The 23,088-nt window shown below is 48.5% G+C and overlaps 8 protein-coding genes across 8 annotated transcripts; 5 read left to right on the top strand and 3 right to left on the bottom strand.

Moving 5' to 3' along the window:
• Positions 1-295: 295 nt before the first annotated feature.
• Positions 296-2,119, top strand: BDW74DRAFT_53604 (glycosyl hydrolase family 43 protein). The gene is made up of 5 exons (XM_073733086.1): positions 296-534; positions 595-638; positions 694-1,084; positions 1,135-1,299; positions 1,360-2,119. Exons 1-5 carry the CDS (start codon positions 442-444, stop codon positions 2,041-2,043), a joined length of 1,377 nt encoding a protein of 458 aa, XP_073581973.1. The 5' UTR covers positions 296-441; the 3' UTR covers positions 2,044-2,119.
• A 22-nt stretch (positions 2,120-2,141) lies between these two features.
• BDW74DRAFT_169126 (tRNA adenylyltransferase) lies at positions 2,142-5,899 on the bottom strand (the record flags this gene model as incomplete). The annotated part of the gene is made up of 6 exons (XM_073726946.1): positions 2,142-3,155; positions 3,204-3,634; positions 3,745-3,850; positions 3,898-4,014; positions 4,262-4,509; positions 4,564-5,899. 6 exons carry the CDS (start codon positions 5,897-5,899, stop codon positions 2,142-2,144), a joined length of 3,252 nt encoding a protein of 1,083 aa, XP_073581972.1.
• Positions 5,900-6,386: 487 nt separating this feature from the next.
• On the top strand, positions 6,387-8,960 carry BDW74DRAFT_53592 (TRAPP III-specific subunit 85 family protein). Its single transcript, XM_073733084.1, has 2 exons — positions 6,387-7,729; positions 7,782-8,960. The coding sequence occupies exons 1-2, from the start codon at positions 6,661-6,663 to the stop codon at positions 8,936-8,938; spliced, it is 2,226 nt and encodes a 741-aa protein (XP_073581971.1). The 5' UTR covers positions 6,387-6,660; the 3' UTR covers positions 8,939-8,960.
• A 225-nt stretch (positions 8,961-9,185) lies between these two features.
• BDW74DRAFT_53567 (putative vacuolar sorting protein SNF7 family protein) lies at positions 9,186-11,015 on the top strand. Its single transcript, XM_073733082.1, has 5 exons — positions 9,186-9,351; positions 9,414-9,684; positions 9,757-9,978; positions 10,040-10,234; positions 10,287-11,015. Exons 1-5 carry the CDS (start codon positions 9,305-9,307, stop codon positions 10,971-10,973), a joined length of 1,422 nt encoding a protein of 473 aa, XP_073581970.1. The 5' UTR covers positions 9,186-9,304; the 3' UTR covers positions 10,974-11,015.
• rad18 (E3 ubiquitin-protein ligase RAD18) lies at positions 11,015-12,672 on the bottom strand. Its single transcript, XM_073733083.1, has 3 exons — positions 12,035-12,672; positions 11,868-11,982; positions 11,015-11,810 (listed from the first exon to the last, which is right to left on the bottom strand). Exons 1-3 carry the CDS (start codon positions 12,555-12,557, stop codon positions 11,057-11,059), a joined length of 1,392 nt encoding a protein of 463 aa, XP_073581969.1. The 5' UTR covers positions 12,558-12,672; the 3' UTR covers positions 11,015-11,056.
• A 27-nt stretch (positions 12,673-12,699) lies between these two features.
• On the top strand, positions 12,700-14,801 carry BDW74DRAFT_53556 (uncharacterized protein). Its single transcript, XM_073733081.1, has 9 exons — positions 12,700-12,858; positions 12,909-12,964; positions 13,022-13,272; positions 13,337-13,515; positions 13,580-13,870; positions 13,925-13,949; positions 14,001-14,132; positions 14,181-14,357; positions 14,410-14,801. The coding sequence occupies exons 1-9, from the start codon at positions 12,799-12,801 to the stop codon at positions 14,559-14,561; spliced, it is 1,323 nt and encodes a 440-aa protein (XP_073581968.1). The 5' UTR covers positions 12,700-12,798; the 3' UTR covers positions 14,562-14,801.
• Positions 14,802-14,960: 159 nt separating this feature from the next.
• On the top strand, positions 14,961-16,730 carry BDW74DRAFT_186520 (glycoside hydrolase family 125 protein; the record flags this gene model as incomplete). The annotated part of the gene is made up of 3 exons (XM_073731281.1): positions 14,961-15,094; positions 15,157-16,361; positions 16,429-16,730. 3 exons carry the CDS (start codon positions 14,961-14,963, stop codon positions 16,695-16,697), a joined length of 1,608 nt encoding a protein of 535 aa, XP_073581967.1. The 3' UTR covers positions 16,698-16,730.
• Positions 16,731-16,848: 118 nt separating this feature from the next.
• pex12 (ubiquitin-protein ligase peroxin 12) lies at positions 16,849-18,563 on the bottom strand. The gene is made up of 2 exons (XM_073733080.1): positions 18,465-18,563; positions 16,849-18,409 (listed from the first exon to the last, which is right to left on the bottom strand). Exons 1-2 carry the CDS (start codon positions 18,520-18,522, stop codon positions 17,022-17,024), a joined length of 1,446 nt encoding a protein of 481 aa, XP_073581966.1. The 5' UTR covers positions 18,523-18,563; the 3' UTR covers positions 16,849-17,021.
• Between the last annotated feature and the right edge of the window lie 4,525 nt (positions 18,564-23,088).

The raw sequence follows: 23,088 nt of genomic DNA, 5'->3' as shown, positions 1-23,088 counted from the left end.
ACGCACCGTCGGATGACCTCGCTATAACAGCAACCTTGGCACCTTCCCCGCATGAATCTCTTACGTCAGTGTCCCTCTCCCCGTTCGTCCTTATCCAATGAAGCTGAACTGACAGGGGTGCAGAGCTCGGACTAGCACGCACCCCTGACACACTGCACCAGCAAGCCTCATCCATTGCGAGTCGGTTAAATCATGCAACCCTTGTTTTACTGGCGTACCTGAGTTTACCCGTCGACTAAAGCAGGACATCAACTTGTTCTGCATGAGCTAGGGCCATGAAGGACTTGGCTCCTCGGTCGGGTCCGATATCCCCGCAAAAGCACTCCGTGCTGTATATGGCAATGGGCAGGTATAAAATGGAGTCAGGAAACTTCAACTTGGAATCGGGTCCGGTGGAGCTTCAACTGCATATTGGCGGTTTAGCGGACAGAAGAAAGCACTATGCATTCGCATATCAGGATTTTTTGCCTTGCTCTGGTTGCCGGATGCGCCAGGGCAGCACTTGATATCATCCCTGGGGCAACGTGGACTGCTGTAAGTTGCTTTGTTCGAACTGGGACTTCGTCGAAGTTCTATTGACGTACAGCCTTCTAGACGAACACCGGACAGCACGTCCAAGCCCACGGCGCCGGACTCATGTGCGTCTCGCTTCCATCAACTACCCGTCCACGTCACAGTACTAATATTGTACAGCGAAGAGGATGGGGTATACTACCTGATTGGCGAAGAGAAAACCAACGGCGCCCTGTTCCAAGCAGTAAGCTGCTATTCATCTACTAACCTGATCGAATGGACATTCGTGAACAAGCTTTTGACTGTCACCGACGAGGAGGGCGCGGACCTTGGCCCAAATCGTATTGTTGAGAGGCCCAAAATAATCAAGAACGATCAAACCGGGCAATACGTCATGTGGATGCACATCGACTCGACGGACTATAAAGACGCCCGGGTTGGTGTTGCCACCGGGGAGAGTGTCTGTGGTGAGTATGTCTACCAGGAAAGTTTTCGGCCTTTGAATTTCCAGAGTCGCGATATCGGGTTATTCAAAGATGACGATGGCTCTGCCTATCTGCTTAGTGAGGATGTAAGTCACCCTCTATCTTTGGATCGGGCAGGTCACTGACGGATACATAGCGCGAGTACGGAACTCGAATCATCCAGCTTACGGAAGATTACCTCGATGTTGCGAATGTAACATTTGGCTGGGAGTACTTTGCGGAATCTCCAGCGCTGATCAAGCGCGGCGAAACATACTTCATCTTTGGTTCTCATCTCACCGGGTGGTCGCCTAATGACAATGTGCGTTACTCTAAGTCCGCCCGCTTGCGCCGCAAAACTGACCTTAATATGCCATCTCAGATCTACTCCACCGCAACCTCCCTCTCCGGCCCCTGGACAGACTGGACCGAATTCGCCCCCGTCGGCTCAAACACCTTCACGAGCCAAGTCAACTACGTTCTACCTCTAGGCACCGACAAGGCCATCTACATGGGCGACCGATGGGTATCAACAAACCTCGGCGCAAGCACATACATCTGGCTCCCGCTAGAGATTGATGGGTCAACCGCCACCGCAAGCCTTGAGTGGTATGATTCCTGGAGCGTGGATCTAGCCGTGGGGTCATGGACCGTAGGGTCCGACGGAACGGCATATGAAGGTGAGGACGGTGTGCCCTCCGGCGGTGCCCGAACGATCAGCTGCTCCCGGTGCAGTGGCGCAGTGGCAGCCGGTTATATTGGTGGCTCTGGAGACGGCGAGAACGAGGGCGTTGTTGAGCTTGAGGTTGACGCAGGGGACACGGCCCGCGTGACGCTTAACATTAAGTACCTCAATGGCGACACGAACCCCCGGTATGCTGCTGTGTCCATCAATGATGGCGAGGCGCAGACCGTGGCATTTGTGTCGACTTCACATCTTGGTGGGAGCGTTGGGAGCAGTGCTGTTCATGTTGATTTGGTGCAGGGGGTCAATACTGTCCGGATCTCCGGCCCCGACGGAGGTGGATGGGGACCGGATGTTGATCAGGTGGTTGTTCCTTCGTAGTCCCGGGGTGTCTAGTTACGTTCACAGTCGTGTAGTGGCTTGTCCATCGAATGTTGATCATGTAGCTTGGATTGCTAGTCTACCTCCATATAGCCTCATCAATCATACCCAAAATGACTGGGTTCACCAGGGTCAACCTCAGCAAGAAGACACCCCTTCAAACTCTTGTCAGCATCAACCAACATCTGCATTTCCTTTCCAACATTTCCCTTTGCCTCCAGTTGCCCCTGATCATTATCGTCGAGAAGAGGGTTCTCAAGGACATATCTCAGCAGATACACCGAGCCCTGAAGTTGCTTCTTCACCTTTTCCAGATCGGCAGCTTTCTTCTCGTCTGTGTCCTTAGACTCCTCTTCGTCTTCGAGGATATGAAGCCAGCACGAGCATATCGCGCCGAGGAGCTCGCCTCGCCATCTCCATACCCGCGGGTACGCGTTAAGCAATATAGCGCGCGTGACTGAGAGCGAAGACAGGAGGAGAGGAGGGTGTGCGGTGCCGAAGGGATTCGAGAGTGTGCTGTATATAAGGGGGATGATATCCTGGAGATACTTGGTTGTGTGGATCTTTAGGCCCGCGCAGGTAAGGGCAATCTGGTCAAGAAGGAGAGTTGAGAGACGGGGATGAGGGAAGGACGCAAAGTGCGAGCCTGGCGCCGTCGTATTCGTGGAGCTGATATGGTGGAAGGACGGGATGAGATGGTCGCGTAGGGCCTTGGTCGTGGCTGCTATGAACGTCTCGTCGTCTTTGAGGCGTTTCGCGGATGCGGCTTGCGTACTTTGGCCCTGGCTTCTGGGGTCGGCTGGAGTTAATCTGTAGCTGATTTGCAGGAGGGAGCGGAATGCTGGGTATGCTTCTCTGAGGAGCTGGATGGAGTCGTCTTCTGGGGTGATTGTGGGGAGAGAGTGGAAGAGCGGTCTGATGGCGTCTTCGAAGACAGAAGAGAGGTTTGTTCGGCGGAGGATATCGGATCTGCTTCCGCGGATGGGGATTAGGAATTGGGATAGCAGCACGCAGCCGAGGCGTTTGTAGGAGATGTTGTCATCGTCGATTAAGGTGAGGATCGGTGGTACTAGGAGGGGGAAGTGTTCTTCAAGAGTCTCGATATCGGTGGGCTGTTACTCAGTCAGTATATGATAGTCTTGAGTGTGGCGAGCGCAGACCGTATACTGCTTGAGAATCCAGGAAAAGACGACTGTGATGTAGGCATCATGGTTCTTCCACGGTTTTGTCTCAGGATCAATGATGCTCAGGTCGAACCGCGGCAAGGACACAGAGTGGAAGTTCTTTCGACCAGATTCCGTGATGGCAGGATTCTTGGATTTGGCGAAGAGAGGCCTGACTCGGTTCTTGAGGATGCCTTCCACTGTCATCCAGAAAGACAGCGGCTCAGCTTTATCAACAAATTCTCCCAGCAAGTAAGTAGCAGTAGTGAAAGCATCGTGTGTGTTCCATGCATCTGACTCAGAGGTAAAGCTGCCCAACGCGATCACGACATTTGATGCATCATCTGATTCCTCGAGAGGAAGCAGAGCGTACAGGGACGAGATTACTGATATAGCAAGCGCAGATTTCTGCCGACTTTCTTCTTGCGCTATTACTAGGTTAGCAAAGCTGGCATTCTATCTTAAATAGAATCCTCACCTTCCGAGGACGAGTCTTCTGACGACTCCGCGAATACTGGTGACGGCAGAGCAAGTTCACTCGCCCAGTTGTAGAGGCTGTTGATGGCGTTCTTGTTTGCTTCTGACGGCGTTGCACAAGACTGCTTTCTCAAGCATGCCTCTGCAATGAGCAAGTTCTGAAGAGCCTGTTTATAAGTCAGTTTAGAACTGCGGGATGTCCATGAGCTCATACTTCGTTGCTATCTGACTTGGTGGATATCTCTTGCCATAACTCCGTGACGGTAGCTCCGGTAAAGCCATCCAGGACAGAGTCTGTGATAGGTGCAACCGTCGGTTGCTGGAGAGATTCCTGTGCTATGATGCGCAGCCTTTCCATCATCGAATCAGAGTGCTCCGCCGACGTGTTATATTAACATGCCGTGGATGAGCACAGCCCAAAGGTAAGACTGCATAAATTAGTTCATGCTGGGAGTGCATAAGATTGTGCTGCTGAGTAATCACGTTATGAACGTTCTCTACTCAGGTACAGGTTAAGATGGGCGTTGCAATTGGAAGTCTTATCACATTGTAATATATTCTTGATATTACGGTCATACACCTATCTCTTCTCGCTTAGTTTCAAGAAACTTGAATAGTTCTTGCTTGTCCTGGCTGTCCGGGTGCAGCAATTGCCAGTCAATTACGAGCTTCAGAGCCTTAGAGACCCAGGGCCCCTTCTTTCCACCGAATTCCTTCATAACTTCATCTCCTTTTACAATGTGCTTAAGATCACAGACGTCCTCAAGGCCCTGGTCTACAATGTAGGAAAGGAACTGGTTATAACTTTGCACCACTGCGATAGAAACTGGTGTGTAAGTGGCGATTCTTGCAGTTGGAAGCACAGGAAGTAGGGCCTCACCTTGAACATAGTCCCCTCCCTGCATTATTTCCTGGAGGAGGGACAAGAGAACACAGAATTTCCACTCTGGTGTCCATGACCGGACGTGTAACCCAACCTGCTGCCGGATTTCCGCAGGCGTTCCTTGCATCTTGTTTTCGACAAGTGCTGTTTTCACATCAATGACATTGCGCCAGTAAACTGCTGCTTGCTTGAGTACGTTGAGCGTTTTGTTATCCGCCCGCAAACCGTCCCGTGCAGCCTCTGCCATGCGCGGAGCTGCTGGCTTGGTTCCCTGAATACGTGCGGGAATCGCTGACCAAGGTGCAAATGCAGCGATGGTCCAGGCATAATATGTTTCAAGCGAGCCAGGAACAAGCAAGGCGCGAACATGACCAGCAGTGTCGGACTCACCCGCTGAAGATATGAGGCGATGTAGCGCGTCGTAGCTAAGAGACCAGGCTGAACAGTCCGGTGTAGCATCGTCCTGATAGTTGGCGAAAATGATAGGGTACAAGCGAAGTCGATCAATGACGTGAAGCGCTCCACGTGGATCAGGGCCCTGGAGCATCTTCTGCACCTCAATACCTACGCGCTCCCTACTAATCTTGAGCTTGAGCGCCGAGCCAATATCGTCATGTTGCATGGCATTTTCGGTGTCTTCGTCAATGCGGAATCCCAACCGACTAGCAAAGCGAATAAGCCGCAGCACTCGAAGAGGATCATCTCTGAACGTCTGGTATGGCTCCATCGGCGTTCGAATGATCTTATCCCGCATGTCGTCCAGACCTCTTCTTGTAAGATCCTCAACCTTGGACTCATTCAGGTTGTAGAAGAGAGCATTTATGGTCGCATCTCGGCGCAAGGCGTCTTCCTCCGCGGTCCCGAATTCCATCTGAGGTGTCCGGCTGCTCTCATCGTAAGCCTCCTTTCGGAGATTAACCAGATCCACATCGAAGCCCAATATCCTTGTCGTCACGGTTTCCAGATGTTTGGACTTTTCCGGGTTCGCTTCTATCTTGTGGAGGCTAGGTGCCTTCTCTCCGCGCTTCCATTGATACTTCTTTATGTTCTCCGGGGCATCCAGATATTCTTTGAGGATGGTCCCAAACTGATAGCCGGTCATATTGTTTATTGCAACGTCAATGTCATTGCTGTCCACTCCTAGCAGCTTGTCCCGCACCCAACCACCAGTAAACCGGAGGACGGTATCCGTGCTGTCCCCATTTGTGTTTCCTGTGCCACGGTCTTTGATGTATTGAGCAACGTCGAGCAGAAGGTCCTTCAGCGTACTTTCTTCACGAGTGAGCTGTATAGTCGGGAGCTTCTGTGAGGTATCATCCACGGCTGTGTTCATGGTGGTAAGGTCGCCTTCCGCGGATGTAGCCGCGGATATTCGCCGTCTCTTTTTCGCGCGCGGTGAGGGGGGCTCAGCAACTTGACGACCGGTCATAAAATTGCCGTACGAAGCAAGATGGAGTGAAGTGGGTTGTGAGAGGGACTGTCGCAATGAGGGGCGTCTGATAGAAAATATCTCTCTTCGCGTTAGCCTAGTGGAGACCCGTAGAGAAGAAGAGACAGATGCGAACATAAAGGAAGAGCATCCCAGAGGGGGGAGGAGGAGCTGGAAGCTTTTGAGTCAAATCGCTGGGAAGCCTGAAGAGCATTGAGTCATCGCGATGAAGCGCAGGAAGCCTCAGCGGCAGTCAACGATCATCACCGCCTTCATTGGCTTGTGACGAGTCCTCCAACATCCCAGTTGCAGCACTGGAACAGTCCTTGTCTCGGGTGATTCTGTGGTGTGGCTAGTTCGTGAGTTTGTCATCTGGTTCTTCAGCTGGAGTGATGTGCAAGTCACCGCGGTCCGCCTGTCCTGAAGAATTGCTCCACGTTCATGCGCAGTGAGTTGGCTTCGCCCGAAACCGCCGCGCAGCCTCGCCTTATTTACCTATCGCCGTCGCCTTTCGCAACCTCAAAGAATCTCCGACCTTCGCCTCAATATAACCTCTCTACCATTGTGTTAGCTACTTCGATACTCCCCTACGTCCTCGAATGGGCTAGGTCTAGAGCCTCATTTATCCCTACTACTCTTCGCCTGTCGGAATTCAATCGGTGTCCATGACATCGCCCGGAGATGCTGCTCCGGTCAAACCTCCGCCGTCTTTCTCGCCCGGCGTGCCCCGAGTTTCTTCCAAGACGAGATACCCTGAGCGCCGTGACTCATCTGCGCCTCTAGACACGGAAAGGGCGGAACCTAGGATAGCCTCGCCTCCGACCATCCTGCTCTCGAACACCACCGAACTTCCAGTTCGATCTGCCTCCCCCTCCGCTCGTTCTGTCAGGTCCACGACACCCCAAATAGAGAGAACATCACTAGGTTCGCCCTTAGATGGGCGCGCTGACTCCGCCCTCGATACGCGATCTCTAATAATCCGGTCCTTCTCCCCCGTTGTTGGCGTCTACGCATCCCCCGACACCGATGAGCTGGCGAGGCAAAAGGGGTTCAAGGGTGGTTTCTGGGAGTTGATTCGGCCGTTCGGAGAAAATGTGCCAGGGAAACTGGTCGTTCGTGACAGTGTAGGGTCAAGCCGTGGGTGGGAAGACTATGGGGTGCGGTTTGTCGACTTGGGGGAGATATGCCGGGCTTCCAATGACCCAGATCAGGGACGGAGCCCACCCCTAGCCCAGGTTGAGGCAGTTCTAGCTAAGCAGCTGGATTCAGCAGATGGTCCGCTGAGCGGGGCATTGCATCATAAAGATCTTATAGGTCTTTCCTCCACTTCACCACTATATAAGCTATACCTTCGGCAACTCTTGTCAATCGCCTCCGCCTCACCTCATGAAACGTTTCGTCACCCTGTAGCAAGTGTGATTGCTATCAGCTCTCGCAATTCAGCACCCTTGGAATCTCTTCGACAATTGTATGCAGATACAAACAATGGCCAACGAAAGGTACCGGAATGGATCCATCCAGAGTACCTTCGGTATTACGTGCTCGTTCACGACGAGGATTGCGACGATATTTCTGCGTCAACGAAACTCTATGACCAAATGAAGCGGCACTTTGGTTTACACTGTCACCTTCTGAGACTACGCAGCAATCAGTGTGTTGTGACGGACGATGATAGTGTGCAAGTTCCAGAATGCGAGTGGTTATCGCCGTCAGAGTGGCTTTCTGAGCGGCCAGGTAAGCGTGGATTCGGATGGCTGTTGTGAGCCAAACATGCTAATTTTTGTAGAACCACTTGTTGACCTCGATTCTGACGGGCTTCGATACCTCTTCGACTCTGACGTGATGGCAATCAAAGGGTTTGTTCGAGAACTCGTCGCACAGTCTGTTGTGCCATTCATGGAAAATAGGGTCGCTGTTTGGAACGATCAGGTAGCGTCGCGAAGACGCGGTATCAGTGGCCGGTTCATGTCGATGTCGCGCAAGTGGGCCGGTTTTGGCTCGAGCTCTCGCTCCAGTTCGGGCTCAGGCGGAGCAAGCGGGAACTATAACGTGTCTCAAGGCTATTACCACTATGATTACTCTGAAGCTATACTAAGAAAGATGGCGGACTACGCTTTCATGCTTCGTGATTGGAAATTGGCCGCATCTACGTATGAACTCCTACGTTCGGACTATGCCAATGACAAAGCCTGGAGATACCATGCGGGCGCGTACGAAATGTGCGCCGTCAGCACATTACTAAACCCTCTTGGGGCGGGTTCCAAGATTAAAGTCGAGAGCATCGACCAGATGTTCGACACGGCCTGCTATTCATATCTCACTCGGTGCTCGGATGCCCCTACCACATTACGTTGCCTTACATTGGTCGTCGAATTGCTGAGATCACGAGGCGGCTCAGCAGCCGAAAGCGCAGCTAAATGGGCCATGCGGGCCATGGACCATGGCTTGGTAGAGTCTGTCGGGCAAGGCCTTCTGAGCGAAAGGATATCCTCATGTTACGCTTCGCGAGTGCCTCCAAACGGGGTCCGATTTGGCGGCCGCCGTCGCAAAGCTGGCATGTGGAGCCTTTTCGCCGCCGATATGTGGCTCAGGCTCGGGAAGCCAGCATTAGCCTCGGCCTGTCTCGAGGAAGCTGAACGTCTCTATGCGGATGTACTGGGCAGCGATGGCGTCTTTCCCATGCCAGAGATGCAAACTTTTGTCGATAATCTCCGGCTCTCCGTCAAGGTCGGGTACCTCGAAGCAAGAGGGTTGGATATCAAGGAGGAAACAGGCAGTACGGATCCCTTGGACGACGAGGAAACCAGCGAGAAACTCGACCGGCGCATGAATCGCAGGTCCTTGATTGGTAACCTTAATCCCTTAGACACCGCAACTCTGGCTCAACTCCAGACCACGAGAGATGAGGATAACGCGCCAAGTGACGATTTTGAACGAGCATAACTACACGACAATGATGAGAACGAGGCGTATAACAGATTAAATATTATAATAGACTTGTATGAAATGGTCTCTCATGAGGCCGTACCACGCTTTCACTCTTCATCTGTTCTTGTAGTGGTCTATCCCTATAGTCCGGATATACTCCGCGGCTGTTGTCGGGGAAGGGGTCGACCCACGTGATTGCGCCACTGCTTATCGATAAGGCGCCAACAAGCTTCGTAGTGGAAATCATAGAATGATCCACGACCGATATCAGATCCAAGAACCACTGGGCACAGACTGGGCCACCTCATAGCGGGGAAGACGCTGGTAGTCTTATAGACATTTGATTCCGCCTTACCCCACATCTCGAAACGGATACTAAACATGAGCGAGCTCCTCAACTTCATCCTTTCGCAGGAATCCTTCAGAAAGTACAGTAGACGCCTCGCAACACCGCCAATCTTTGTCGCTAACATTCTTCCCTCCGTACCAGGAACCGCCTCCCATCCCTATACTCCGATTTCTCCATTCAGAAGAAAACAAATCCAGACGGCTACCAAGTAAACGTCTCGGCATGGGAACAAGCTCTCACGAAAGCCGCGCGAAACGGCTTGATCTCTTCGCATACACTATCACGGAGTGCCGATGATGGGTCGACGCAACGGCGCAAGGCGAATCATCTGATATTACGCGCTGATGAGGGGCTGCTGAGGGACTTGGAGAGCCCGGAGTTCGGCCGGCCTGTTGCGCTGGGGGCTGTTGTTGTATGTTCACCTTTACGGAGTGCATAGCTGGGATACTGCTTTGGCGGCTTCTAATGACCTTGTGCGTTGCAGGAAGATGCTATGTGGAATCGGACTATGATCCCCGTGCAGCTGTATAGAGTCAGCGCGGCGAGTCTGCGCAAGCCACAATGGGGTCTTATTGATACGACGGCTTTGAGTCCGTGGAATGTCATGACGTGGGGTTTGAAGCAAATACGTGGTGTGGTGATTGGTTCTGGGGTTGATTCTCCTAGGTTGCAGAACCAGGAGTTGGTGCTAGTGGCTAATCTTCAGGTATGCGCGATGTTCAAACTGCCGGTTATGCTGAAAGGAGTACTTGCTGACTGTGTTTCAGGAGGTGGGAGAGAAGGTGGTCAAGCAGGCAATGGGCGCTAACCCGTCGAAAACAGACCTGATCTACTCTAAAGAAAGCTTTGTTGAGAGTTTCAGGACGGCACTGGATGAGAACAGCGAGCTCTCTGATACTGATTTGGATGTGTTATTGCTCTATTTGTCCCGCGATAAGGGGGCCGTCGCCTATGATGGCAAGGTATGAATGCGGTCTAATCCGCTGGATATGGTCAACGCTAAATATATGCTAGACGATCAGATTCCGGCCCGCGAATGACTCTCCGAGAGAAATAACCGAGCAAGATACGGCTATTGCCTCCATCAAATCTCTTGCAGCAACAATGACGAAGCAGGTGGAGAGTCTGGAGAAGAAGATCAGCGAGCTCAATGAAACCGCTAAAGCCGCTCTCAGCAAGAAGAACCGCGTTTCAGCCCTGGCGGCGGTGCGCTCGAAGATACTCGCTGAACATAATCTACAGCAGCGGCTAGATACTCTGGCACAGCTCGAGCAAACCCAGCTCAAGATCGAGCAGGCCAGTGATCAGATTGAACATGTTAAGGTGATGGAAACCAGCATGGGTGCTCTCCGTGGCTTAAATGCTCAACTTGGTGATGTCTCTAGGGTTGAGGATGTGGTTTATGAGCTGCGTGAAGAGATGTCTAAAGTGGATGAGATCGGAAACATCATCGGGGAAGCTGGGCCTCAGATCGACGAAGGTGAGATCGACGACGAGCTCGAAGAGCTGGAATCCCAGGAAAGGGAAGCAAAGGTAGAGCAAGAAGCAGAGAAGACCCGAAAGCAGCTTGCCGAGCTTGATAACCTCGGCCTCGAGACCAAGGAAGCTGCCCGGAAAACACAGTTGGGGCAGAATGTCGAGTTTGCCTTGGAAGATAGCATCGAGAAGCTCTCACAGATGTCGGTGGAAGAGAATGCATAAACGACGTGGTGAAACCCGGATCCCGTTCCTTGACTGGGAATTTCGAAAGACTAGCAGATTGTGCTTTCACAGAAGGTCAAACCCTAGCTTTGACCGTGGTCGAGGAATTTCTGAACGTCGGCTTCGCTGGACAAGACATTGCGGATATCCATCGCAGCAGCACTGGGGGCTACTGAAGCCGTCCGAACTTCAGCCTCCGTCACGATATTGTTCGGCAGGTTTACTACAGCACTTATTCCGTTTAGTACCTGGGGAGAATCTGTTATGGCGTGAACCTCTGTTCCGTTCGCAACAATATTCTGATCATTCGTTGCGCCTCCTGTTTCTACAGCCTGCTGAGAAATCGTCGCCTCAGATGGCTGTTCAATGGGCTGGGTGTTTTGCGACACAATGGAGCCCCCCTGCGACGCATTTGGTATTGTTGAGCGAACGGCAGCATCGTTCCTTTTCCGTGCATTCGCAATCAATGCTTTGAAGTCGGTGTCATAATTGGCCGACCACTCCCCTGTATTAAAGTCCTTGTTCATCACAGAGCTCGTTGTGTCAGTGAGGGTAACGGAGCTTCCTCCTTGCGTGCGCTCCCAGACATCTAGCTCGCGCAGTAACTCCCGTTTAGGTTTCGGCGTCCTGGAGTCACAGTTGGCGTTCCATAGATTCATCCACTCCGTGTGTCGTCTTTGCAGAAGAGGTCGCGGGCCCCAGTTCGGTATGCCCAGATCTTTGAGTTTCTTACGCAACATTGTATCCTTCAATAGAGAGTAGTTTATGGCCGGAAGTCTTTCCGGAGGTTTCCCTGTAGGTACTGGGAGTTGCTTCAGAGAACCAGACGCTAGAGACCTAATCGACGATCAGCAATCTTGCTAATAGCCCTGAGGTTTTGTTGCATGGTCTTACCCGAACGCGGCTGGTTTGGATTTCTCTACACCCCCAGTGCAAGAGTCGAGATGCCGAAAAACGGCTTCTTCTTTCATCCTTCGTCCACATATGGGGCATGGTACCAAACCATCCTCTGCATTGCGAGGTTAGCAAAGACCTTAACCAACGCCATCAGAAGATCCCACCTGGAATATACTCGTCATCCTCGACGTCATCCATGACCTCAATTGGAGCAACCGGAGCCTGCTGCGCAACTCCTCGACTTCGTGATCGTGTGCGAATACCCTCCTCAGCAGGACCATCTGTGGCGACCTCATTCCCATCCGGCTCTATTTTTCGCTTCTTCAACGCGGGCTCTCCCGAAGCTACAGCTTCACCATTACCCACGCCAGTACTAGCATTTTTAGCCAATTGTAATATGCTCGGCCGAGCATTCTTAAACCCCTCAACGAGCTCCTGCACCGCCCAATTCCGACGCAACTTCAGCTCTTGATCTGAGCTCCGGCAAGCAGGGCATTTTCCTTCCGTGCTGAGACATCGTCGGATACACAACGAGCAAAAGGTATGGCTGCACGACGTAATCACGGGATTGTCGAAAAAGTCCTTGCAGACCTGGCAGCGGAGGAAGGATTCGAACGGCGCGAGAAGCGTTAATGGCGTTTCGAGCCAGTCGGTCGAGTCGGGGATGTCGAATGTCGGCTCCATCATGTCACATGCGACGACAGGCGCCTGCCAGCAATGAACCCCTTGGTGAAACCAGTGTCTTTCCTTTCGCAGGAGCTTGAGTGAATTTCAAGATGGCGTTTCTCGATCGGGGAAAGAGATGGGCACCCGCCCCGCCAAGACCGGCTGACTGATACGCGTAAAGTGGTTTGGCGTCACGCGTCGATCACAATGCTCTCTCGCTGCATCTCCGATATACGACTGCGAAGCCAGAATTTCTCTCAAGATGGCTGTCGCGGACTATAAGAAGTATCTGGCTGAGAATGTCCTCCATGAGCGGCGTACGGTTAGTATTGGTGCCGGCCATTTTGACTCTGCGCTGACGTGGTTGAAAAGGTCACTTATCGCTCGCTGGGCAGAGCATTGAGAGTGCACAGCACGATCGCGAAGCAGTGAGTACTCGGCAAGCTCGCGCATAGGCAACGCCCTGATGCTGACTACGCTTGAAGAATGCTGTATGACTTCCACCATAACGAGAATTCCAAGAAACCCTCCAGCGTCAACGCGACCTATGTCCTTACGGGAGTCCCGAAGTCCGCCGAACCCGCGACGAACGGAGCTGCCGTCAATGGCAGCGCTGGTGATGATGATGATATAATACCGAGCAGCCCGTATATCAGCAGTTCGATGCCCAACCCAGAAGACGAGGAGCAGGCCCCTGTCTCTGCAGTTCTTCTGGCGCGAGAGGAAGACCTGGAAGGCGAGTAGCAAGCTCCTGTGATGGATGGACCCGATCCTCGAAAGATTTCTAACGAGTGCTGCAGATGCGAAATTTACTTTCGAATCACTATCCTCTATATACGTGTATAGCTTGCAGCCTACGATATTGCAGGACCTTAACGTCCTCACCGATGTCAGTCGCGAGATGCTCGTCAACCATGCGCAAGAAGATCCATTGGAGTATGGGAAACACTGGGGGATGATACAGAATTCGAATGTCAAGGTACTATTTATCTACAACCGGCATGCTGGTGCAGACCATATCTTGCTGACTCGAACCGAAACAGAGGAGAACAGGTGCACGGCCACCACCTCCCCCTCCCGCACCTTCGAGTACCATTCCAGCGAAGAGACCTGTGCAGTCCGAGCCATCACAATTTAGCAAAGCAGAAGCTAAGAGGGAAGAACCCTCGAAGCCTCTACAGCGCCAGAACTCCGCGTCATCCACAAAGTCAACCGATAAGGCGCCATCGGCTAAGAAAGAAAAGGGCGGCAGCCTGTTCAGCTCTTTTGTTAAAGTGAAACCGAAGTTGAAGAAGGAAGAGTCAATTGCATCTGCCGCTTCTGGCGCAGATTCCGTGAGTCTTCATTTACTGTTTGACCTACTCTTGTGCGTACTAACAAATAGACAGGCTGCACCTAGCGGTGGTGAAGATGGTGAGTGGCCAAGCACTCTCTTGATTTGAAAAGCTGGCTAACAGTTGATAGTTGTACTCGATGATGCTTCTGAAGACGAGCAAGGAGAACTTTTCCCAGAGTCTAAGAAGGAAGGCCCAAGTGAAACCCGTGAAAGTAGAAAGGAAAGGGAGGAGAGGCTTAGGAAAATGATGGAAGATGATGGTGAGTTGATTGCAAGTTTCTCTACCGTCATATGCTAATGAAGTTCAGATGAAGACGAAGAGATGCCGGATGTTACTGAACCCCCAGTAGCACCAGAAACCATTGACAAGCCGCCTCCCAAACAAGAGGACCTAAAGGTCGAAGCCACGGTCAAAGGCGGCCGCCGCAGAGGACGACGTCAGGTGATGAAGAAGGCAGTGAAGAAGGATAGCGAAGGCTACCTAGGTGAGTTCCCCATGGTCGGAGAAACACCGGCAGTCAACTAATATTACTCTAGTAACTGTGGAAGAGCTGAGCTGGGAGTCATTCTCGGAGGATGAGCCTGCACCACCGCCACCCAAGAAAAAGCCGGCAGTGAGTGCAGCTAAAGGTAAAGCTGGGCCCAAAGCGGGGCAAGGGAGTATCATGTCATTTTTTGGCAAGAAGTGAGGTCAAAGCATGATTCAGGGCGGGGATAGCCCGAGACCGGCATGACTATGCTTGTTAAGAGAGGTCTGATCGCCTAGCCGGTGTCAATATGTAGTAATCAAACTCAAGGCTGATTATTTGAATGTCACAACGGATTGTAACATTCGAAATGGCCCTTGACCGCGAGGACAAATGATGGGCTTAGAAGCCGGGGGATGATCGCCAGGGTTGAAGATTTGCTCGCGCTTCTCCGCATTTCAAGACCAGCCACCATGTGCAACTCAACAAATACCACACCTCCCGAGTCACCGGATCCAATTCTATTTAACCCCTCTTCCTCAATGGAATTAATACGTGAATATCCACAAAAGTTATTCCGAGTATCCTTAAACTCAGCCAACTGAGCTCGTTTTCTTTACCATGACGCTCCCCGCACTTGTCTCCGCACTGTCCCTCGTCGGCCTGGGCGCAAGGGGAGTTGCAGCACTGCAAGATGAACCTGCAATATTAAGGAGGGCGTGCCCTGATTACCTATCGTACTCTCAAAGCCCTCAGTAGGTTTTAGGCCATGTTTTTCTCACTCTGCCACTCTTGTTTACTGATGTCTGCGTCTCAGCCCTCCATACAGCGGAGGCCCATTAAACCTCCCATTTCAGAGACCAGCGACGGAATGCCGAACATTCAACTCATCCGCAGTTGAACAGGTTATCGAAGATGTCACATCTCGCATGGTCGACAAAGATCTCGCCCAGCTTTTCCGTAACGCCTTCCCCAACACCCTGGACACGACTATCCGCTGGCATACCGATGGCACTACTGCTGCGACGAGGAAAAGCAAGAAGCAGGCCGAGCAATGGAATGGACCACAGACCTTTGTCGTAACCGGAGACATTAATGCTGAATGGCTCCGCGATTCAACGAACCAATTAACAAACTACCAGACTCTGGCGAACCGAGACCAACGCCTCTATAGCCTTATCCAGGGCGCAATCAATACGCAGGCGGAGTTCGTCATACAGTCGCCCTACTGCAATGCGTTCCAACCGCCACCTCCCAGCAATATCGCACCCGAAGCACATAACCAAGATGATCAGGTCCACCCAGCATACGACCCATCCGTCGTGTTCGAGTGCAAGTACGAGCTTGACTCTCTCGCCAACTTCCTCGGTCTTGCGACAGACTTCTACGAGAACACCGGAGCTACGGACTTCCTCACCAACCGTTGGTACACAGCTCTGGACACTCTCCTTGCCGTCTTAGACGCGCAATCGCAACCAACCTTCAACGCCGAGGGCCAGTTCCTCACGAACCAATACACCTTCCAACGAACCACAAGCCTAGGGACCGAAACGCTTAGCTTAGCAGGCGTCGGAAATCCGCTGAACAGCGGCACTGGTTTAATTCGCAGTGCTTTCAGACCTAGCGACGACGCAACGATAATGGGCTTCTTTATCCCTGCGAACGCGCAGATGGCGGTCCAGCTTAACAGGACAGCTGCTATGCTTCGCGCGGCCGGTGGACACGATGATCTTGCAAGCAACCTCGCGGACCGCACTACTAAGTTGCGCAGCGCTATCCAGGACAACGCTATCGTCAACCACCCGAAATTCGGCGAAGTGTACGCGTTTGAGGTGGACGGCTACGGATCGCATGTCTTCATGGATGACGCGAATGTCCCGTCCCTTCTTTCGCTCCCCATCCTCGGTTTCGTCGATAAAGAAGACCCAGTTTATAAGAACACCCGCAAGATGATCCTGTCTAAGGACGGGAACCCTTACTACCTGGCAGGCTCTGCATTCCACGGTATCGGCGGTCCACACAGTAAGCCCTCCTCTCCCACTCCAAAACCACCGAATCGAAACCCCAAGCTAACCCTGACGCAACACAGTCGGTCTCGAAAACGCCTGGCCCATGTCCCTCCTAATCCAAGCCCAAACCTCCGACTCCGACGCCGAAATAACCGAGTGTCTGAACCTGGTCAAGGACTCGAGTCTGCTGGGCCTTGTGCACGAATCCGTGGATGTGAACAATATCGCCGAGTACACGCGGCCTTGGTTTGCGTGGGCGAATTCGGTCTTCGCGCAGACTGTGCTTAAGCTTGCGGCTGAGCGGCCGGCAATTGTTTTTGGGGAGGGCGCTGAGCCGTATGTTCCGTGAACTTGGGGTTATTCTTGCGGCAATGGGTCAAGGACGGGTATTGTTGGTATGAAGGTATGGGATGGTTGGTTGTGCCCCCACTATTTATACTAGCATCATGTTCTGTAGGGTATGCATGGCATGTCTATATTAAGCATTGGTCCTGGTCTCATTCAGGCATCATGGGTATATTAAGTAGACAAGCTATACATAATCAGAATGCTGTTATGAGCATTGGCGCTATATACAATAATCGTGCATGCGAGGCGAATAGTCATGCAAAATGGCGCCCAAGTCGTGGCTATACATATTACAAAAAAGGAAACGACGTCGTGAGAAGTTAGATCAAATAAGGACTCTGCGCAATCCCTCCGTCCCACCAAGGACTCTCCTCCCCGTAACCGGACACCTCCCCTTCCCACTCTCCCATTTCCCTTCCCGGTTCTTCCCTTGCTTGGGCGTCTTCGCCTCATCGCCCTCCTCGCCATCGCCAGAATCATCCTGCCAAGCTGCTCCTGCGCTATCTCCATTCATGAAGTCAATCTGTCGCTGGTGGTCTCCGTTCAGCCAGTGGAAGATGCAGACGTAGCAATAGACATAGCCGGTCTGGCAGGCCGTGGGGTTGGTGAGCGGGTTCAGGCAGACAGGGCAGGATGAGGCGGCATCGGAGTCAGGTGGTGGGAGGGGCACGGTGAAGATAGGCAGGTATGAAGACGCGGAAATGGGCGGTTGGATGCGTTTGCGGGGAGAGGAAGAGGACTTGAGTGCCGACTTAGGAGATTGTGGGTCTTGTTTCTGTGAGGGCTTCGGTTTCCGTTCGGACGGCGGAATCATGCCCTTCGTTATTGGCGCCGGGATGTCCAGCGTATCGGTGGCCTTGCGTGCAAGCTGGCGTGAGAAATCGCTGGCGTGCCACCACTCGAGAAATTTCAACGCAAAGATCGACGCCGGGAGGAAGTATCGGAGGGAGGTGAGGAGTTGTGGGTAGGTATTTTGCGGGCTGAGGAGACCCAGCAGGCCCGAGCCTGGACGGGCCCGCGCGCCTCGCGGATTTTGGGGCTTGCCATCTAGGATCTTCGCGATGGCGTGATGGTCCGCGGAGCTGAGGCGGCGGATGCGGGTGCCAATGAGCCAGAGGAACGGAGAGGAGTATTTTGTATTGTCGAAGAGGTAGGCAAGGTTGAAGGCGAGGATGGAGAAGTAGTAGGCTGCGTTAACGGAGGGGTAGACGTTGCGCAGGAACCATTTGTAGGCGTGCATGAGGCGTTGGCGCACTGTTGGGTGTGGTGGGAGGTCATCGCTTGGGTTATACCGAGGCCCACCGCTCATGATCAGGGACGCTTGCGGTGCGGCGTGGATGTCGTAGCCTTCGTCCAGCTTGCGCTTGAGGTAGGGAATGCCGACCATGATGAGCAGGTTCTTCCATACATCGGCAGTTCGTAACTTGAGGCTGTCGCGGACTGGCCCAGGCGCGCCGAGCTGGGCGCGAGGGATCTCGCCATTCTTCGTTAGAAGGACGCGCTCGCGTTTGAGCGAATAGAAGTTCTCTGTGAATGAGCCGCCAAAGTTGCGGAGATAGTACCGTTCGACGATAAGGGAGAGCAATGCGTAGACTTCATCGTAAGAGTTTAGCACCCGGAGTAAATATCGCGGATGACGATGTGTAGCGACAGCAAGGATATATCGAATCGATGGAGGAAGGAGATCTGATAGCTGTTGTTCCGCAAGCAACTCTACCGGAATGTGTTGGTTAGCTCTCGGAGTCTCTGCGGAGCTGTCTGGACTTACCAAATAGGGATGGCTTGAGCTCGTCAAACTCTTGCTGGAGGCTTGGTAGATACTCCATGGCAAGGAAGCTGAGATGCCAGTGAGCCCTGCAGACCTGGGAGTTTCAACGGCGAAGATAGGCTGGGTTGGGGTGCTGGAGAGGCCGACGACATGTCCGATTTGGACCGAGGCTCGTCGACACGTGCTGATGAGTCATCAGTGTGCCGCCGACTAACGTAATTCCCGGTCGGTCGGTTCTTCCTGATCGGTCAGTCGTTTTCCCAGCAACCCTAATACTTAAAGAATATTAAATTTAGATAACTTTATTAATTCTTATTTAAATTAATTATATAAAATATTATTAAAAGCATAATAATATGTTTTTATATAACCTAGCTCTCTGTATCTTAAATATCTTAATGGGGCATAACTAGGTTAAGTTAAAGCTAGTAGGGCACTTGTATTTAATCCCCCCCCTTCCTGCCTGAATTTTATTATTTTTTAATAAAATAAGGTCTCATGCTTTTTAAATTAAGAGGCTGTCTGTTAGTATTATTTATTGCTTAAATTATTCTTTTTTTTATATATTATTTACTATAAATAAGCGGAGATCCTTGTTTTCCTAAGCCAGCAAGCTGGCATTATAAATAGCTATTTTACACCCCTTTATAAATTAATCTAGCACCTGCTTAAAGGGCGTTAACAGGCTTTAGGAGCCCTTTTTAAAAAGCTTTTTAATAAATAAAGCCTTTTAATTAACCTGGCGGACTATATGGGGTGTATAAAGCTATAAGGAAGGAATTAAATCCCTATCTTTGCTAGGAGGGGGTGTAGGAGTTAATAGCTTTAACTTTAACTTATTAAGTATTATAATAAAAGAATAGGGAACTATCCTAGTTACCTTAAATTTACTTTAAATATTTTTTTTAGTAAAGACCTTCTTATGTGCTTCTGGATAGGCCTTTAAGAAATCTAGCTTATTAATAATATTAAATCCCAGGCGCCCTTTTTACTTAATAATCCCCTTATAAGCGCGCTTTAAGGGACTAAAATAACTAATATTAAGAGGTTACAGGAGGTAAGATAAATAAAAAGGCATATAAAATAATATTATATTATTCTCCTTACAAGCAAAGTTAAAGGCAGGTGTTAGGTGGCTTCCGTGCCTGTTTTAAACTAAAAGGGAGTACCCCCCTGTTCTTTGCTTTTATATAGCTAGGATAAAGCATTTTTAAAGCCAGCAAAGGCCTATTATATTTATAGTTTACCTATTATTACTAACTTTAATTCTCCAGGCCGTAGGGAGAGAATATTCCTTAAACTATCTCTTAATATGGCGCTTTTCTTTAAAAATAATAATAAAGGGGATTAACTAACCTGTTAAATTAATATATTTAATAGTTATAACCTATTCCTAATTACCTGGTTATATAATTTATGGCTTGCCAGGCATCTCCGCTTAAGCTATTACCTTTGTAGTTGCAATAAGCCCTATAGTAAACCCAGTTTTATTAAAATTATAGATATCTTTATTAAGTATTTCATGCTTAATTTTAATATATTATAGCTTATTAAAATATTAGCTAATTAACTTAGAATCTTTATATAAAGCTTTTTAATAATTAATTCTTTAAGCAAACCTGGATTTAACTTCAGGGTGCCTTTTTATAAACTTTATTATCTAGTTTTTTTTAATAGGCGGATACAGCGCTAAGGAACTAGTATTATAAATAATTTAGGCTATTTTATAAACTCTGCAGGGCTTAGGGGCTGCTTTATATATATTAAGTAATACTATTTATGCTATTAAAACCTTTTTTTATTATAGGGAGAGTTAGTGCCTGGGATTACAGAGTTTTGCTTAACTTTATTAGCCCTCTAGTCTTTCTTTAAGTATATTTATAGGAATATTATATACACACACTACAGGTATAATTTTTAAGTATTTTTTATTTTTTAAATCTTATATTACACAGGTAATTCTGCCCTCTTGCTTAACTAAATTTTAATTCTTTTTACGCGCTTTTGGTGGCATAATGATTAATTAAAAACAAAGGCAGGATACGCGATGAGTTTGTTGGGGAAAATGACTGACTGATCGGGAAGAACCGACCGACCGGGAATTACGTTAGTTGAACGGTACTGGAGTACACAGGTCAGGTGCCGCTGCTCAGAAGCCGCAAGCCGGCCCCACCAGGCTTGGCATAAGCGGCGCGGCACCTTAGCTTTTAAATACCATACGACATACCACGAAATTTGAATTTAATTTTCTTTCTTTAATAATTTCACATAAACTATTTAAAGTGCTTTATAACCACTTAACAAGCAGTTAATAAAGCAAAGACTGCAGCCTTATTATTATGGATGCAGAGGATATTTTATCCAGCTTTAGCGCGATTAAGGATATTTCTTTAAATATTAGTGATGTTAAGGAAGTTAAAAAGATATAACTCCAAGTTACATAATAAGCACTTGCTAACTAGTTATTAACTACTTAGTAACCAAGTGCTCTAATTTAGTTAATAAACGCAAAATTAAACCCCCTTTAAATACTACATATTAAGTATATAAATAATCTTCCTAAATACCCCCGGACGGATATCCATGGCTATACCTATATTATATTTATTAATGGGCGCTTTCATAAGGCAGAGCATTTAATTTAAGATACAAGTACCTATTTATTAATTAATAACCAGTTATTAATTAGTTTTTAGATATAATACTCCTAATTAAGTATTTGAGGGGCAAGAGCAAGTGTTAAATTATTATTTTTAAATTACTTAGTTAAGAAATAAATATGGAAGTGTTCTAGAGCTTTAGTTTATAAATATTTAAAGACAAGCCTTTGTACACTTTACCATACTTACCTTGATAATAAAGCATGGGAGGAGATCCAAAATATTTGGAAAAGTATTAATCTAATAAAAAGGGACATTCGGAAGCGGAACACATATAGGTAAGTAGTTAAAACACAATTACCAAACAGTTCCTAACTAATAAATATAATAGTCTTTATTAATCAAAGAAAACTTTCTTTTAAAAGGGGTATGCATATCTTAACCAGCTCCCAAGCTGCACACCTATGTTTAAAAAACATTTTTACCCGGTAAGGCTACAATAACAAAAAAGTGCTTAGCAACTAATTACTAAGTAATTAGGACGTGCTTGGGGAATACCATCTATATATAGGATGTGTAAATAAAACACCAGAGTTTCTTTGAAAACACCACTATAGCGCAATTAAGGGTCATACATTGCTTAATCTTAAGTTCCTTAAGCAGCTTTTTAATAATTTAATTCTACCATCTTAGGAAGAGTGTGCGGTTATTAAACTATTAATATCTCGCAGAAAGTTCTGTGGTAAGTACTTAATAACTGCTTAGGAACCACTTCCGGACCACTTACCTATTATATAGATTTTGATTATATTCAGGGCCCTGGCAGGTTAGAATATTTAAAGTATAATATTACCTTTACTGCACTAGTACTAAATAACCTTCCAGATTACCCTTATGTTATATTTACATCTTATAAACTTTATTAGCATCCACCACCTCCACCACATAAGCCATCAGAGCTTATTTTAAAAGGCGTTTAGGATATAATCAGGCAGATACAGAACCTAAGTCTAACTAAAGGTAAATCTTAACTACTTAAAAAGTATTTAGCAAGCACTTATTAACTATTTAATAGCTTAATTCCTACAGAGCCCTAAACTAAAGGCCTTTTATTCCTAATATAACGCCTCTACACCTGCTTAGATTCATACAGCCTTTTTAAATCAAGATTAGATTTCTGTAATAATATATAAACAGCGGCTTTTTTTATATCTAGCAGGCCAGGGCTATAACGGAGTTATATATATATATAATACTAACCTATTTATTAAAGTAAGTACCAGAGTACTTTATAAGCACTTGTTAAGTAATTACTAACTGGTTCCAGGAGTATATCCAGGAGAAGTATTATAATACTAATAATATAATAATTATATGTGCATTTAAGGAGCAGGTTCAGCTACTAGCTAAATTAGCCTTGTTTAAGGTTAATATATTATACAAGCAAGTTCAGGAGAAAAAAATAAACAAAGTGGTCTTTGCAACCTACCTTTATAAACATGGGAAGAGTTAATATTATCTTTATTACTTGTTAAGTACTTGCTAACCAATTAGCAAGTTATTACACTTCTTTGGGTATTTACTAATCAAGATTTAACAAACAGCTATTATCTCTTATTTAAAAGAGTTTTTACTCTAATTTATAAGATTACTGGCCAGCCTGTTATGTTTCATTCCATTTATTTAACTGGGATCCATGGAATTATGATAAATATGGACCCGAAATAATATACTGGTATGTAACTGGTTGCTAACTGGTTAGCAAGTACTTACTTAGTACCTAGGTCTTGGACGCTTTTTTTAAGAGATTAACCCCTTTTCCTAACTAATCCTCTGGCAACTAAAAGGAATAATTATCTTTTATCATGTGCATTTTTTCCAAACTATCACCGATGCAGTTGGGACTAAGAATAAAGGGTCTGGAGTATGAAGTTAAATGTCTGCATTAATTAATTGCAAATCTAAAGATGATTATAACCAGTTATGTGATTTATTAGTTAGTAAGTGCTTGAACCACTTGCAAA

This window comes from Aspergillus multicolor (genome assembly GCF_047715735.1).
Source record: "Aspergillus multicolor strain CBS 133.54 unplaced genomic scaffold BDW74scaffold_20, whole genome shotgun sequence".
In the NCBI taxonomy this organism is placed as follows: Eukaryota; Fungi; Ascomycota; class Eurotiomycetes; order Eurotiales; family Aspergillaceae; genus Aspergillus; species Aspergillus multicolor.
The sequence above is the reverse complement of the archived record's forward strand: the minus strand, read 5'-3'. Positions and strand labels throughout refer to the sequence as shown.